The sequence below is a fragment of the Cherax quadricarinatus genome, chromosome 6, assembly GCF_038502225.1.
Source record: "Cherax quadricarinatus isolate ZL_2023a chromosome 6, ASM3850222v1, whole genome shotgun sequence".
NCBI lineage: Eukaryota > Metazoa > Arthropoda > Malacostraca > Decapoda > Parastacidae > Cherax > Cherax quadricarinatus.
In genome coordinates, this window is record NC_091297.1 from 13,577,551 (window position 1) to 13,595,688 (window position 18,138).

Consider the following 18,138-nt stretch of genomic DNA (forward strand, 5'->3'; position numbering starts at 1 on the left):
CCTTCAGACTTGGCAGAGTGATTTTCTGGGGACATGAGCTTCATTAAGGTCAAGTTTTTGCCTGCTAATACTACTACTCTCCTGCAGCCCATGGACCAGCAGGTCATTTCAAACTTCAAAAAACTCTACAGAAAAGCTATGTTTCAAAAGTGCTTTGTAGTGACCACAAACACTCGATTGACTCTGAGAGTTTTGGAGAGATCACTTTAGCATCCTCAATTGTGTAAACCTTATAGGTAAGGCTTGGGAGGGAGTGACTAAGAGGACCTTGAACTCTGCTTGGAAGAAGCTGTGGCCAGAATGTGTAGACAAAAGGGATTTTGAAGGATTTGAGGCTAACCCTGAGAAGTGTATGCCAGTTGTGGAATCAATTGTGGCATTGGGGAAGTCCTTGGGGTTGGAGGTTAGTGGGGAGGATGTGGAAGAGTTGGTGGAGGAGGACAATGAAGAACTAACCACTGATGAGCTGCAAGATCATCTTCAACAGCAAGAGACCAGACCTGAGGAAACTGCTTCGGAGGAGGGGAGAGAGAAATTGAAGAAGTTGCCTACTTCAAAGATTAAGGAAATGTGTGCAAAGTGGCTTGAAGTGCAAACCTTTATAGATGAAAATCACCCTCACACAGCTATTGCAAGCCATGCTGGTGACTATTACAATGACAATGCTGTGAACCACTTTAGATAAATCATAAAGGAATGGGAGGTACAGGCCTCTATGGACATTATTATTATCATAATCAAGGGAGAAGCATTAAACCCATAGGATTATACAGTGCTTGGGGGAGGGATGGAAGGTATTCAGGCTTAATTCAGGGAACTGGAGCACAGATCCAGTTCCCTAGATCAAGAGCCCCTCACCAGCATCAAGGAACCTTCCTTGAGGGGCCTCTATCGACAGATATGTTGTGCGACAGAGGTCCAGTGACTCAAGCTGGTCCTAGTGGCATTAAAAGAAGGGAAGTAACCCCGGAAAAGGACTTGCTACCTCAAGTCCTAATGGAAGGGGATTCCCCTTCTAAACATTAACAACTTCCACACTCTTCCCTCCTCCCATCCCATCAATCATCACCAGATCTTCAATAAAGGTAAGTGTCAGTTTGTGTGTATTAAAATTAATATTTCATGTAAATTTTTTTTTTTTCATACTTTGGGGTGTCTTGCACAGATTAATTTGATTTCCATTATTTCTTATGGGGAAAATTAATTCAGCTAACAATAATTTCAGCATATGATGAGCTTTCAGGAACGGATTAATATTGTTAGCTGAGGGTCCACTGTACTTGGATGATTGATATAAATTGTGCTACAGTAATAAGACAGTGTTCCAAAAGCACGTTTAAAGTGCAGATTTTTTTAAGGTGGTATTACAACTTTGATATTTCATATTTAAGCTGCTGTATAGGCAGTTATAGGTTTTGCACTTTCAAACTCTTAGATCATTATTTAACAAACTTCATTGGAAAGTTCAAATATCAATATGCTTTATGATTTTGTTAGCCTCAAGGGTAAGCAGTGCAATAAAAATAATATAAACACAACATTATGGAACATGTAGCAGCTGGAAATAATGAAACATCTGCAGCACTGCAATGCTATGTATCAGTACAGCACTACTGTGGTTATATTTTATTATTTACTGCCACAGTTATCCAAGAAAAACATTACAAAAAACTTGTATATACCAGTTATATATTTATACAAATGTAATTCAACCAGTGGAGGTAATAGTAATGATGCAACATTTTTCATATTAGTAGACAAGGAATTTAGACATATATGGCCCTTCAAGTTCATAACCAAGTTTTCGATAATAGTTGCGAGTACCAATGCCTGAAATAAAATAAGAGCACCAAATCAGTACTGTATGTATGAGAAAACTGTTGAAAATTATTATGAGCCAACTAATTAACTGAAAATAAAGATAAAATATTCATTAATATAATTTACAGATTTACTAGCTCCACATAGCATTTACTAGAAATAATAGGACACTGACTACAATAAAGTATCCAAGTGCTTGGAAGGTAAAGTACTATGCATCAAAATACACAAAGATGAAAATGATGGAAAGATGGAGAAAATTTGCATGATGGGCACAAGGAATGCACAGTACTGGAAAAAAAACACTGAGAAGAAAAGAATGTAATGTTCAGTAGAAAGTGAGATAAATTAAGCACATCGGACATTTTCCACCAAGGCAGGGTGTCTCAGTAGTAGTACCAGTTCCTAGTAACCAGTTACCAGTAACCAGTGTACCAGTAGATGACTCACTACCAACCGTCTGCGTGAATCACTGACTGATTATTCATATTGCTGCTGACCATAGCAGGATTTCAAACACCCCTCACCCGTAGGCACTGGTGGGTCAGTTGAAGATAGGGAGCAGAGAGAGGCAGGTCGGCTGTTGGTACTTTCCCATACTTTCCGTTATATTATACATACTACCAGCCTACGTGAGTATTTTTACCCATCCACGTTTTATCGAAAACCCACATGACAGGTGGACCGAAAAAATTTTTTTTCATCATTTACTCCATCACTGTCTTGCCAGAGGCACACTTACACCACAGTTATATAACTGCAACATTAACCCTTTCAGGGTTGCCAGGCCCTCTCCGAGACTTGTTCTCAGGGTCGCCAAATTTCAAAAAAAAAAAAACTTTTTTCTTATGAAAACACAGAGAACCTTTTCCCAATCATAATGACACCAAAAGTATGAAATTTGATAGAAATCTTACGGAATTATGCTCTTGTGAAGTGAGTGGTCTCGACGATGTTTACGCATCGGCGATTTTGCCCACTTTGAGCCCTATTTTCGCACAATTCCAGTGTACTAGTCAACAAAAATCATAACTATTTTGCTAGAACTCCATTTTTTTTCTATCGAATGAGTAAAAGAAACCACCCATTTACCGATTTCAACTATCCAATAAAGTGGTCAGAATTTAGCAATTTTGCCAATTTCACACAAATTTCAAAAGATGCCAATTTCCAAATTGGGTCCAGAATACACAAAGACATTCCTGGCACTAAAATAACATTTCCTCTGTTCATTAGTCACGTCCCCATGTCCCTCTTACATTCTTTTGCTTTCCACTTTGAATTTTTATTCTCACAAAAAATAGAAGATTTACTGTTATGCAGACTACTGCATTTGTGTAGAAATGGTATAAATAATATCAGCACACTTGTGAAAGAATATTAGACTCACCAGTTGACATGTATTGGACGCGTAGCATGATTCGTTTACTTTTGAACTTTGATAAAAATCAAACATTTCTGCTACTATGAGCTCAATTTCAAGGTACTTTTCATTGTAAAACCAGTCAAAATCATCTCAATTTCTGTAATATGTCTTCCATTCTATAAAATGAGACCAGGAAAACTAGAATACAACAATAAATACCATACGAAAATGCAGTGCAAAGTTGCTGTTTTAATCCAAAAACACGGTCAAAGTTTTTTTTTCTCATTACGCACTGTGTGCTGCAGGATTTTTTTTTATACTGTGCACACTGACCACATAGACCCATTCTTTCATATGTAGGGCTACCAGCTTTCTCTCACTAGATTTGGGGGCGCTAGAATTTAGGCGTACTAGTACGTCCGAAACCCTGAAAGGGTTAACAACCCTCCTTCAGAGTGTAGACACTGTACTTCCCATCTCCAGGACTCAAGTCCGGCCTGGCGGTTTCCCTGAATCCCTCCATAAATGTTACCTTGCTCACACTCCAACAGCACGTCAAGTCCTAAAAACCATTTATCTCGATTTGCTTCTATCTAACACGCTCACTCATGCTTGTTGGAAATCCAAGCATCTGAGAGCAATACATAACAATAATGTAGTGAGAAAGATTAGGACTATACAATCAATGTACGGTGGCCTGGTGGCTAAAGCTCCCGCTTCACACACGGAGGGCCCGGGTTCGATTCCCGGCGGGTGGAAACATTCGACACGTTTCCTTACACCTGTTGTCCTGTTCACCTAGCAGCAAATAGGTACCTGGGTGTTAGTCGACTGGTGTGGGTCGCATCCTGGGGGACAAGATTAAGGACCCCAATGGAAATAAGTTAGACAGTCCTCGATGACGCACTGACTTTCTTGGGTTATCCTGGGTGGCTAACCCTCCGGGGTTAAAAATCCGAACGAAATCTTATCTTATCTTAGGGCCCCACTTATATGGCAGGTTAGGTTCCAGGCTACTGCCGTAAAGTGGAACACCCTTTTTTCACCTTATAAATGCATACAAATACTAGACAACAAGTTTACACTAACATATATTAAGTTAGCAATAGAACTAGGCATCAAAAAACAATAAAAAGTAAAATAAACACATAGTGCACTCATTACTTACCTTAAAATATTTGTAGTCTTAATCTAGGGTGAGACAAATAGTATTTATTTTAAGAAATCAAGTGTGGTATGTATGGTAGCCAGTTGGGCTACCATACCAGGCCACCCCACCTACACATAATATTCCATTTCATTTAAGCATCCCAGAGTGATAAAATGAGGGTCAGAGGTAAGTAAACAAGATACTATCTGTCTTGACCACACCTTTGGTTACATACCTGGAGTTTACCTGGAGAGGGTTTCGGGGGTTAACGCCCCCGCAGCCCGCTCTGAGACCAGGCCTCATGGTGGATCAGGGTCTGATCAATATTTCATGTCGCAAGCAAGCTGACGTACGAAAAACAGCCCGGTTGGTCAGGTACTGACTTTAGGTTTCTGTCGAGTGACTTCTTGAAGGCAGCCAGGGGTCTACTGGCAATCCCTCTTATGTATGCTAGGAGGCAATTGAAGAGTCTTGGGGCCCCAGACACTTAATGTGTTGTCTCTCAGTGTACTCGTGGCGCCCCTGCTTTTCATAGGGGGAATGTTGCATCTCCTGCCGAGTCTTCTGCTTTCATATGGAGTGATTTTCATGTGCAGGTTTGGTACCAATCCCTCTAGGACCTTCTAAGTGTATATTATCATGTCTCTCTCTCACCTGCATTCGAGGGAATACAGATCAAGGACCTTCAACCATTCCCAGTAGTTTAGGTGCCTTATTGTACTTGTACGTGTGCCGTGAAAGTTCTTAGTACACTCTCCAGGTCTGTACAATTTCACCAGCCTTGAAGGGGCCCGTTAGTGTACAGCAGTATTCCAGCCTAGAGAGCACAAGCGATTTGAAGAGAATCATCATGGGCTTGGCGTCCCTAGTCTTGAAGTTTCTCATTATCCATCCTATTATTTTCCTAGCAGATGAAGTAGATACATTGTTGTGGTCTTTGAAGGCAAGATCCTCTGACATTATCACTCCCAGGTCCTTCACATTACTTTTCCGCTCTACAGTATGGTTAGACTGTCTTAAACACTGACATATTTTTAATTTCTTCTAGATTCCCATATCTGAGTAGTTGAAATTTCTCCTCGTTGAACTTCATATTGTTTTGAGTGGCCCATTCAAAGATTTGGTTGATGTCGGCTTGGAGTCTCGCAGTGTCTTCGATGGAGGTCACTGCCATGGTAATCTGGGTGTCATCCGCAAAGGAAGACACGGAGCTATGGCTTACTTCTCTAAGTCAGAAATGAGGATTAGGAATAGAATGGGAGCAAGTACTGTGCCTTGTGGAACAGAGCTTTTACCATGGATGCCTGGGACTTTACTCTATTTACTATTACTCTTTGTGTTCTATTTGTCAGGAAGTTGTAGGTCCATCTACCAACTTTTCCCGTTATTCCATTTTGTGTACTATTACACCATGGTCACACTTGTCAAAAGCTTTTGCAAAGTCTGTGTATACTACATCTGTATTTTGTTTATCCTCTACAGCATCCAGGACCTTGTCATAGTGGTCCAGTAGCTGGGACAGGCAGGAGTGACCTGCTCTAAACCTGGGTTGCCCTGGGTTGTGTAATTGATGGGTATCTAGGTGAGTTGGCTATCTTGCTTCTTAGAACCCTCTGAAAGATTTTTATGATATGGGATGTTAGTGCTATCAGTCTGTAGTTCTTTGCAATTGCTTTACTGCCACCTTTGCAGAGTGGGGCTATGTCTGTTGTTTTTAGTGTGTGTGGGAAGACCCCTGTGTCCATGCTCCCTCTCCATAAAATGCTGAAGGCATGTGATAGGGCTTCTTGCAATTCTTGATAAACACGGAGTTCCACGAGTTTGGGCCTGGGGCAGAGTGCATGGGCATGTCATTAACCCTTTTTGACGTATATATACTCATAAATTCTAGCGGCTTCAAATCAAGCAGGAGAAAGCTGGTAGGCCCACATGCGAGAGAATTGGTCAGTGTGCACCATATAAAAAAAATCCTGGAGCACGCAGTGCATAATGAGAAAAAAAAAACTCCGACCAGTTTTTTTAATTAAAATGCCGAATTTGTGGTCTATTTTCGTATAGTATTTACGGTTGTATTCTCATTTTCTTGGTCTCATTTGATAGAATGGAAAACATATTATAGAAGTAGAGGTGATTTTGATTGATTTTACTATAAAAAGAACCTGGAAATGGAGCTCAAAGTAGGGAAAATGTTTGATTTTTGCCAATGTTCAGAAGTAAACAAATGATGTCATTGTCCAATAAATGTCCAACTAGCCATTCTAATATGCAGTCATGAATGGGTTGATGTTATTTATACAATTATTACAGTATTGCAGTAGTCTGCATAATAGTAAGTCTTCTATTTTTTGTTTGAATAAAAATTCAAAATAGAAAGCAAGAGTAATATCAGAGGGGCCTGGAGACATGACTGATGAACAAAGAAAATGTTATTTTAGAGCCAGGAATGTCTGCATTGTTCATTCTGGACCTTATTTTGAAACTGTCATATTTTATAATTTTTGTGAAATTGGCCAAATTGCAAATTTCTGACCACATTATTGGGTAGTTGAAATCAGTAAATGGGCAGTTTCTTGTACTCAATCGATAGAAAAAATGGGGTTCTAAGAAATAGCTATGCATTTGGTCGACTGGAACAATGGAATTAGCTGAAAATAGGGCTCAAAGTGGGCGAAATTGCAGATTTGTAAATATCGCCGAGGTCGCTAACTTCGCGAGAGCATAATTCCGCCAGTTTTCCATCAAATTTCGTTTTTTTGGTGTCATTGCAATCGGGAAAAGATTCTCTATCATTTCATAAGAAAAAATATTTTTTTTTTTTTTAAATTTTGCGACACCAGGAGACACCTCAGGACTGGGGGTTGCGACAGTCAAAGGGTTAATTGCCTCTTCAAAATCCTGTAGAGTTAGAATAATATCCAAGAGTTTTGGGATGACCAAATTTTGGGTTTCGTTCATAAAGAATTCATTTGGATTGTTGACCCTTAGAGTGGGCAGTGGATCGCTGAACACTGAGTCATATTGGGACTTTAGTATCTCACTCATTTCTTGGCTATCATCTGTGTATGTCCCATCCTGCCTAAGCAGGGGCCTAATACTGGATATTGTTTTTCCCTTAGATTTGGCATAAGAGAAGAAGTATTTTGGGTTTTTTCAATTTCCTTTATGGTTTTTAATTCTTCCTGTGATTCTTGTCTCCTATAAGATTCCTTCAGCTTACATTCGGTATTTGCAACTTCATTGACTAGTGCCTCTCTTCGTATTTCAGATATAATGGCCCCACTCAGCAGCTCTGTGACTCTTCGCCTTCGTCTGTATAGGGAACATCACTCTCTTTCTAGTTTACATCTTCTCTTTCTTTTTCTTATTGGAATGTGTCTTGACAGATCTCAAGAACCACAGAATTCATTTTTTCCAGGCAAATGTTCGGATCCGTGTTGTTTAGGATATCTTCCCAGCTTGTTTCATTTAGGACATGGTTTACTTGATCCCATTGTATGTTTTTGTTACTGAAATTGAATTTCATGAAGAGACCTTCATGACTGCTCACATTTTTCTGGTCTGCAGCCCTGTGCATACATGTCTGTACCTCTATTATGTTGTGATCTGAGTGAATTGTCTTTGATACAGTTATATTATGTATCAGATCATCATTGTTAGTGAAGATGAAATCCAGTATATTTTCTAGTCTTGTAGGCTCTACTATTTGCTGGTTTAAGGTGAATTTGTTGCAGAGATTTAATAGTTCGTGTGTGTGTGAATTTTCATCATAGCTGCCTCCCGGGGTGATCTCTGCTAAAACATTGTTTGCTATACTCCTCCATTTTAGGTGTCTCAGGTTGAAATCTCCTAGTAGTAAGATGCTTGGGGCAGGAGTTGGGAGATTTTCCAGACAGTGGTCAATTTCTCACTCTGCTCCTGGAATTGCTGGGAAGTTGCATCTGGAGGCTTGTATACTACCACAATGACAAGGTTTTGGTTTTTGATCTTTACCGCCAGAACTTCAACTACATTATTTGAAGTGTTTAGTAGTTCTGTGCAAATGAGCGACTCTGTGACATACAGGCCAACCCCCCGTCCCCCCCTGTTGCCTGTTTAGTCTGTCGCATCAGAATAGGTTATAACCTGGGATCCATATTTCGTTGTCATAATGATCCTTTATGTGGGTCTCTGTGAATGCTGCAAACATTGCATTTGACTCCGTGAGCAGTCCCTTGATGTAAGGAATTTTATTGTTTTTTGATGGCTTTAGACCCTGTATATTTGCAAAGACAAATGTTGTATTGGTGGAATTTAGGGGGGTTTTATTTGCTGACTCTAATATCTGTTGTTCTGGAGTAGAGGCCAATGTCCATGCCTCTGCTCCAGAAGTGACAACCTCACCACTAATCATAGATAAACACAAGCTAGGTGTGAGGGTTATGGACTAGGAAGGTACTAGAGTGGGAGAGGTGGAAGAGTAAACAGCAGATGCTTTCTGCTGCTGCTGGTGTTGCCATCACTTGCCATATTATGGCCTATTTTATTCATTCTAGATTACAGTGGACCCCCGGTTAACGATATTTTTTCACTCCAGAAGTATGTTCAGGTGCCAGTACTGACCGAATTTGTTCCCATAAGAAATATTGTGAAGTAGATTAGTCCATTTCAGACCCCCAAACATACACGTACAAACGCACTTACATAAATACACTTACATAATTGGTCGCATTCGGAGGTAATCGTTATGCAGGGGTCCACTGTATATATCATGTTTCTATGTTATTAATATTGTTTATGTTATATTAGATGAATTGCGATAGATAACTAAGCCATAGAGTTGATATTAGCATTATTTTGTCATGCCTCCTGAGAGGCTGGAACGGATTAATTGCATTTCAGTTAATTTAAATAAGGAAAATTGACTCAGCATATCTGGAGAGAGTTTACCTGGAGAGAGTTTCGGGGGTCAACGCCCCCGCGGCCCGGTCTGTGACCAGGCCTGAACAAATCAGGATACGAACAAGGTCACGGAATGGATTAAATTCGCAAGCCAAGGTTCCGCTGTATTATTGAACACACTGATGTTTGCAGGTGATTGTTGTGATGGTGGTGGCTGGATATAGTTGTGACATGTAAGATGAGTGCAGAGCTGCCTGTCAAATGTTTGTATAGGTACAGTAAAGGGTTACATTAACCCTCTCTGTATATTTCTAGATCAACTAGTAATGAAAATTATAATGTAAGGAATAGAAAACTTTATTATTTTTGAGTCTTGGTGAATTACAAAGCTTCAACAAAAATCTGTTTGGTTTTTTTGGAATTAGAAAAATATAACCTTACAGTGGACCCCCGCATACCGTTGGCATCACATAACGATTAATCCGCATACCGCTTGCTTTAATCGCAAAAATTTTGCCTCGCATACCGCTTAAAAACCCGCTCACCGCTGTTCTTCCGAGACGCGTCCAATGTGCGCCCTCAGCCAGCCTCACATGTGCCGCCCGTGCCATTGTTTACCAGCCAGCCTCCGCGGTAACATCCAAGCATACAATCGGAATATTTCGTATTATTACAGTGTTTTCGGTGCTTTATCTGGAAAATAAGTGACCATGGGCCCCAAGAAAGCTTCTAGTGCCAACCCTACAGCAATAAGGGTGAGAATTCCAATAGAGATGAAGAAAGAGATCATTGATAAGTATGAAAGTGGAGTGCGTATCGCCGACCTGGCCAGGTTGTACAAGAAGCCCCAATCAACCATCGCTACTATTGTGGGCACCAGAAAGGCAATCAAGGAAGCTGTTCTTGCCAAAGGTTTAACTGTGTTTTCGAAACAAAGATCGCAAGTGATGGAAGATGTTGAGAGACTCTTATTGGTGTGGATAAATGAAAAACAGCTAGCAGGAGATAGCGTCTCTCAAGCGATCATAAGCGAAAAGGCTAGGAAGTTGCATGAGGATTTAATTAAAAAAATGCCTGCAACTAGTGCTGATGTGAGTGAATTTAAGGCCAGCAAAGGTTGGTTTGAGAGATTTAAGAAGCGTAGTGGCATCCATAGTGTGATAAGGCATGGTGAGGCTGCCAGTTCGGACCACAAAGCAGCTGAAAAATATGTGCAGGAATTCAAGAAGTACATAGACAGTGAAGGACTGAAACCTGAACAAGTGTTTAATTGTGATGAAACAGGCCTGTTTTGGAAGAAAATGCCAAGCAGGACCTACATTACTCAGGAGGAAAAGGCACTCCCAGGACATAAGCCTATGAAAGACAGGCTTACTTTGTCGATGTGTTCCAATGCTACTGGTGATTGCAAAGTTAAGCCTTTATTAGTGTATCACTCTGAAACTCCCAGACCGTTCAGGCAAAAGAATGTCCTCAAGGAGAATTTGTGTGTGCTGTGGAGGGCAAACAGTAAGGCATGGGTCACTAGGGACTTTTTCTATGACTGGTTACACCATGCATTTGCCCCCAATGTGAAAGATTACCTAACTAAAAAGAAATTAGAACTTAAGTGCCTCCTGGTGTTAGACAATGCCCCTGGTCATCCTACAGACGTGGCAGAGTGACTTTATGGGGACATGAAATTCATTAAGGTGAAGTTTTTGCCTCCTAATACCACTCCTCTCCTGCAGCCCATGGATCAGCAGGTTATTGCAAACTTCAAAAAACTGTACACAAAAGCTCTGTTTGAAAGGTGCTTTGTAGTGACCTCAGAAACTCAACTGACTCTAAGAGAGTTTTGGAGAGAGCACTTTAATATCCTCAATTGTGTAAACCTTATAGGTAAGGCTTGGGAGGGAGTGACTAAGAAGACCTTGAACTCTGCTTGGAAGAAACTGTGGCCAGAATGTGTAGACAAAAGGGATTTTGAAGGCTTTGAGGCTAACCCTGAGAGGATTATGCCAGTTGAGGAATCCATTGTGGCATTGGGAAAGTCCTTGGGGTTGGAGGTTAGTGGGGATGATGTGGAAGAGTTGGTGGAGGAGGACAATGAAGAACTAACCACTGATGAGCTGATAGATCAACTTCAAGAGCAAGAGGCCAGACCTGAGGAAACTGGTTCAGAGGAGGGGAGAGAGAAATTGAAGAAGTTGCCTACTACAAAGATTAAGGAAATCTGTGCAATGTGGCTGAAAGTGCAAACCTTTATGGATGAGAATCACCCTCACACAGCTATTGCAAGCCGTGTTGGCAACCTGTACACTGACAATGTTGTGAAACACTTTAGGGAAGTCATAAAGGAACGAGAGGTACAGGCCACTATGGACAGATATGTTGTGCGAAAGAAGTCCAGTGACTCTGAAGCTGGTCCTAGTGGCATTAAAAGAAGAAGGGAAGTAACCCCAGAAAAGGACTCGACACCTCAAGTCTTAATGGAAGGGGATTCCCCTTCTAAACACTAACACTCTCTCTCCCCTCCTCCCATCCCATCAATCATCACCAGATCTTCAATAAAAGAAAGTGTCATGTAATTGTGCATGCCTTTTTCAGTTTGTGTGTATTAAAATTAACATTTCATGTGGTAAAAAATTTTTTTTTTCATACTTTTGGGTGTCTTGCACGGATTAATTTGATTTCCATTATTTCTTATGGGGAAAATTCATTCGCATACCGATTATTTCGCATACCAATGAGCCCTCTTGCACGGATTAAAATCGGTATGCGGGGGTCCACTGTATCTTCTTCAGTTCATTTTAGACAATTTTTGATTAGACATCATTTTCAAAATCATAACTACCATCTTAACTAGCAGTTAACTGTAGATTATTTAACATTTGTTGCAGGTTTAAGATTAAAATTTATATCTCCTAAATGGCTAAACAGAATTGTGTACAACTTTATGTACTGTAGTTTGAAATGTTTTAAAGATTTATTAAATTTTTCAGCTTTATATCCTTGTTTCTTAATGGTCCAGAAGAGTATATATAATACCTCAAAATTTTATTAATAAAATTAGCAAATCAGAGGCTACAAAGTCTACAAAATATGAAATCTTCCTCTAAGCAAGGCACTATTGCTTACAGTTTGAAGCTGCATGGAATCCAACAAATTTATTTTTTAACTGTTGGTATACATGTATTAGCAAATTTGCACCTACATAACCTAAACTTATAGAAAATCATCCTTCTTAAAAGATGCATCAGCCAGTACCAATTGAAGCTGTTCTGATTAGGCTTAAGACATTTTACAGACAATAATACTATGCCATATGAATAATAAAACTGCCAAATTGTCTCCTACACATTCCATTAACAAGTCCAATTTTCTTCTAAGAAGGATACAACAATGTTGAAAGTTTGAAGCTGATCCAGAGATGTTCTCAAACTTATTGCACAGAAACCAAAACCAGGAATGGTTTAAATAAAACTGAGCAGAGGGTTCTTATACATGCAAACAGCTGCATGAACCTTTCCTTAGTTTACAGTAAACCAGGGCTAAAAGCTCCCCCTTCACAGATACATAATAATCCGACAATGGGCAGATTATAATTTCAAATGTTCTTTTGATACTAGACAATACAGGACAGTCAAAGGTACTAGTATGGCTTACGCGCCAGGGTTTTTGACGTACTAGTACGCATAAATTCTAGCGCCTTCAAATCTCACAGGAAAAGGCTGGTAGGCCTAGATGTGAGAGAATGGGTCTGTGTGGTGGGTGTGTGCAGTAGAAAAAAAATCTGGGACCCAGTGGCGCATTGTGGGAACGCCATGTTGGTACGCCTTGTCCACCATGCCTCGCGGTAAGAAGCTCCTCACTCCTCGGTGAACTGGGACACTTTTGTTCCCCAGTGACAGTTCTAATACAGATGGAAGTACCAGTGAAGATGAGTTTCAAGGTTTTGGTGAGGTTTTGACCGAAACTAATGACCATAATATCGGTAATAGTGAGGAAAACCCAGACGACCCTCAGCCTTCCACCTCTGCTGCTGGGCCGTCTTGTTCACGCTCAGTTGTACCAGCATCAAAGAGGAAACTCCTATTTTCCCAAATCCCAAACTCAGATGTGAGCATTTGTGATGATAGTGACTGTGATTATGAACTACAAGCTCTTCAAACTAGTTCCAGTAGTGATAGTGAAGTGCAATATTCCCCAGTGAAGCGTCAGTATATATGACGATATATGCGCTCTGGTAGTGTGCCATATGCTATTCCAAGGGGAAGGAGTACATCTCAGAGTACATCCCGTGGCTGTACAACAGGAACTGACAGTGAAAATGACAATGATACTGTTGCAATTGGGATGGAAAATGTGCATGGTGGTGGTAGTGGTGGTGCCAGCTGTGAGGGCGTGAGGCACCAGCAGTGCCACCCACGCTGCCACCAACGCTGCCACCCACGCCGCTGCCTCAACTGATCTACAACAAAGGCCACCATCCCCCACCCACCCACCACACCAGCCTCCACAACCACCTGTCATTGTCCAGTACTCACCAGCAGACCACACCTGGGATTGGCAGGAAGCTGTCAATTTTGTTCCAAATCCCCACCAGTTTGATGACAGCCAAAGTGGAATGCAGCCATCCTGTACACTTGGGAACAATGCCAGTGAACTGGAATGTTTTGAGTTATTCTTTGACGAACTCCTGAATGAAAGTATTGTCGTGGAAAGCAACACATACTACGAGTACGCCATGGCGAACACAATACTTTCACCAAAATCACGTCTACACCAGTGGAAGGAGACAACTGTGGCTGAGATGTATCTTTTCTTTGCCACAATAATGCTTATGCCACATGTGTATAAGCACAGTGTGAAATCATACTGGTCAACAGACCGCCTGATTGCAACCCCAGGTTTCAGTGATATAATGCCAGTGAATCGATTTGTGCTAATGTTACGTATGCTTCACTTCTCAGATAAAACCAGGCCTGACAGAAACGACAGGTTATATAAGATTAGGCATGTGTTTGTGTTATAGGTAGTAGGTTGGTAGACAGCAACCGCCCAGGGAGGTACTACCGTCCTGCCAGGTGAGTGTAAAACTGAAGCCTGTAATTGTTTTACACGATGGTAGGATTGCTGGTGTCTTTTTTTTTCTGTCTCATACACATGCAAGATTTCAGGTACGTCTTGCTACTTCTACTTACACTTAGGTCACACTACACATACATGTACAAGCATATATATACACACCCCTTCGGGTTTTCTTCTATTTTCTTTCTAGTTCTTGTTCATGTTTATTTCCTCTTATCTCCACGGGGAAGTGGACCAGAATTCTTCCTCCATAAGCCATGCGTGTTGTAAGAGGCGACTAAAATGCCGGGAGCAAGGGGCTAGTAACCCCTTCTCCTGTATATATTACTAAATGTAAAAGGAGAAACTTTCATTTTTCCTTTTGGGCCACCCCGCCTCGGTGGGATACAGCTAGTGTGTTGAAAGAAAGAAAGATGTGTTTGTGTATCTGAAAGAGAAATTCAATATGTATTTTTATCCCTTCAGGAAGCTTGTAATTGACGAGTCTTTGATTCTGTTCAAAGGAACTCTCTATTTCAAGCAGTACATACCAAGCAAGAGGAAACGGTTTGGTACAAAGTTGTTTGTGCTTTGTGATTGTTATAGTAGTTTGGTATTGGATATTATTGTGTACACTGGAAGTTATACATTGCAAAATACCAGGAAGTTATTGGGCATCTCTGGTGATGTGGTTAGAACAATGATAGAACCATACCTTGGTAAGGGGCATATATTATATACAGATAACTGGTACACAAGCCCCACACTCAGTGATTTTTTGCGAGTGAACATGACAGATGTGTGTGGCACAGTGCGTGCAAATCGGAAACATATGCCCAGGTTTGACGCTGGCACTCGTAGAGGTGAGGTGCAGGCATTTGCTGCCAATGACATCATGGCATTTCGGTGGCATGACAAACGAGATGTCACACTGTTGTCATCAGTTCACCCTAATGAAATGGCAGACACTGGCAGGCAGCATAAAGCAATGAACCCATTCTAAAACCTGCAGCTGTGATGGACTGCACCCTCAATATGCATTCAGTGGACAAATGTGACATGCAGATTGGGTTTGCTGATTGTGTTCGCAAGAGTTATAAGTGGTACATAAAACTCTTTTTCCATCTTCTGGACATTCCATGCTGAATGCTTATAATATGTATAAGATGAGGACCAGAAACAAACCACCATATGGCAAATTCTGATTGTCTGTCATCAGACAAATAGTATTCATGTACCAAGGAACAACACCTGCAATAGACAGCCCACCAAATTTTCAACAACTTCCTTCTCGTCTGAAGCATGGTGATCACTTCCTGGTAAAACTGCCTGCTACTGCTTTCAAGAAAAAGGCTCAGAAGAGGTGTTACGTCTGTGCACATACAAAAAAACGCCCACAACAACGCAGAGACACTCGTTTTATGTGTGAGGAATGTAAAACACCACTGTGCATGACACCATGTTTCAAAGACTTCCACAGGCTGCAGAACTTCTAGAAACATTCCCTGTGACTGTATATGTGTATATAAAATATAGGAAAATGGTAATAAACAACATTTCATATCATTTGTTTGTGTAAATATTTTCTGTAAACAATGACAACAGTGTTTATGCCATTATTGTGTAGTATTGAAAAAGAAATAACTTACAAAATAATGATCATATTGGTCTCACAGGCCATAAAAGTTACTTGGAAAAAGAAAAATTAAAAAATAATAGAAAATAGTACATAAAACACTAAATAAAAGAATACCGGGTGACGGCAGTCGGCGATGTTACCTCATGATGCTTCAGTTTGGTAAACTTCACGCCTCCATATCTCGGTAAGTATTGATGGTAAAAAATTTTTGTTTAGCCTATAATGTTTAGAAAAAAAAATATTTTTCATAAGAAAAAATAATTTTTTTTTTTTAAATTTGGCTGACCCTGAGAACAAGTCTCTGACAGGGCCTGTCGACCCTGAAAGGGTTAAAGTGCCAATGCCCCAAACTCAGAAGAGAACATATAAATATAGTACTGTACTCAAATGAACATTGAAGTGAAAAAGAAAAAAATATTCATTATAATCCTACCTGAGATTACAGAAATCTTGTGAGATCCATGTTCTTCCTTAGCAATCCTCTCAGCTTCTTCCATTAACAACATGCCAAAGCCTTGATGCTGAAACTTGGTTGGGTCACGAGAACTCACTGGAACTACTGAACCATACACATGTAGTTCACGTACTATTGACACTCCGTTCACCAACTCAGGCCTAAAATTTATTAGAGATATGTACATTTTAAGGCATAATTATGACTTACATAATATCCTAAATTAACCTTTTGAGGGTCCGTGCCGCAAATCTATGGCTTTACGTTGAGGGTCCAAACCGTAGATTTACACCATGAGCTCAGCTCACTCTGATAAGCTGTGAGCGGTAAATTTGGGCCTAGATATGAGAGAATACTTCTATGTGGTATGTGTGCACCACATAAAACAAATCCTGCAGCACACAGTGCATAATGAGAGGAAAAAAACTGAGACCATAATTTTCGATTAAAACAGCGACTTCGCAGTGTTTTTTCATGTTTTTTATAGCTGTATTTGTGATTTCTTGGTCTCAATTGATAGAATGGAAGATATATTATAGAAACAGAGATGATTTTGATTGGTTTTAGTACTGGAAATGGGTTGAAATTGAGCTCAAAATAGCAGAAATTTAAAATTTTTGCTGCTGTTCAAGAGTAAACAAATGACCTCACACATCTAATACAAGCCAGCTGGTGGGTCTAATATATGTTCACAAATGTGGTGATATTATTTATACAATTATTACAGTATTGCATAACAGTAACATTGTGTTTGATTTAAAATAGTGATTTTGAGTTTTTTTTTTTTGGGTGGTTTTAATGGAATGGAAGACATAATACTGAAATAGACATGATGTGGTTGGTTCAAGGACTAGAAGTAACTAGAAAATGACTGCAAATTAGTGAAAATATTAAATTTTGGCCGATTTTTCTGTGGACCGTTAAGGCCCCCCCCCCCTACTCTCCCCCAATCTACTTTATGGGTTTTTACTAGATCTGATTCTGAAATGCTGTAAACTTTGACTAATCATTCCTGGTTATATTTTATTATCCGAGACATTGAGTAAATCTTCAATTTTTTGTCTGATGAATTCAAAATAGAAGGAAAGCATTAGATAGGAGATGCTTGGGAATATGATTAATGAACAGAGGAAATGCTGTTTTAGTGCCTAGAATGAATACAGTGTTTATTTTGGCCCCCATTTTTATACTAGATTTTTTAAAATTTTGTGTAAAATAAGCTAAACAGAAGTCATACTAGTGAAATAGCTAAGAATCAGATCAAATTAAACAATGCAATTAGCTTAAAATAAGACTTAAAGTCAGCAAAATTGCCAATGCATAAACTGTGCCCAGACTGTTAACTTTGTGCCTATGGTATTCCACAAATTTTCTGCTAGGTTAGGTTAGGTAAGGTTCGTCAGGAAACAGGACAAATGTTTCCTGACGCGGGTCTTAGTCAGATGATGACCCGCCTTTGGAGCTTTTGGTCATCTGACCGAGGCCTTCCGCTGGCTTACCGGTCCACCCCTTTAAAAATTATGGTCATTTATAACCATTGTTATATATAATAAATTTTCTGTTAAATTCTGTATTTTTTGTGTCATTACCTTCAGAAAAAATATTTTGTACCATTTTTTTAAATGTGGACACCGAGCATTTTTAATTTTGGAGGTTTGACAGTGAACAGAGCAGTAAATGAAGAACTCGAAAGGAGCACTATATACAAAACTCAAAAGGGTCACCAAGTAGAACGTAAAGAACACGTAAAAGACTAAGAATAATCACGTCAGCGGACC

At 40.0% G+C, this 18,138-nt stretch overlaps 1 protein-coding gene across 2 annotated transcripts in view; it reads right to left on the reverse strand.

Annotated features, from left to right (window-relative positions):
* Nucleotides 1-1,438: 1,438 nt before the first annotated feature.
* The window catches only part of Elp3 (elongator complex protein 3), a 100,337-nt gene continuing 83,637 nt past the window's right edge, over nt 1,439-18,138 (reverse strand). The window contains exons 10-11 of one of the 2 annotated variants that reach the window (XM_070080472.1): nt 16,340-16,521; nt 1,439-1,830 (exon numbers count right to left, since the gene is read on the reverse strand). In XM_070080472.1, the coding sequence (XP_069936573.1) occupies nt 1,751-1,830; nt 16,340-16,521 (262 nt within the window). In that variant the 3' untranslated portion in view covers nt 1,439-1,750. The remainder of the gene's footprint in view (nt 1,831-16,339; nt 16,522-18,138) is intronic. The other variant, XM_070080477.1, reaches the window with a different exon arrangement.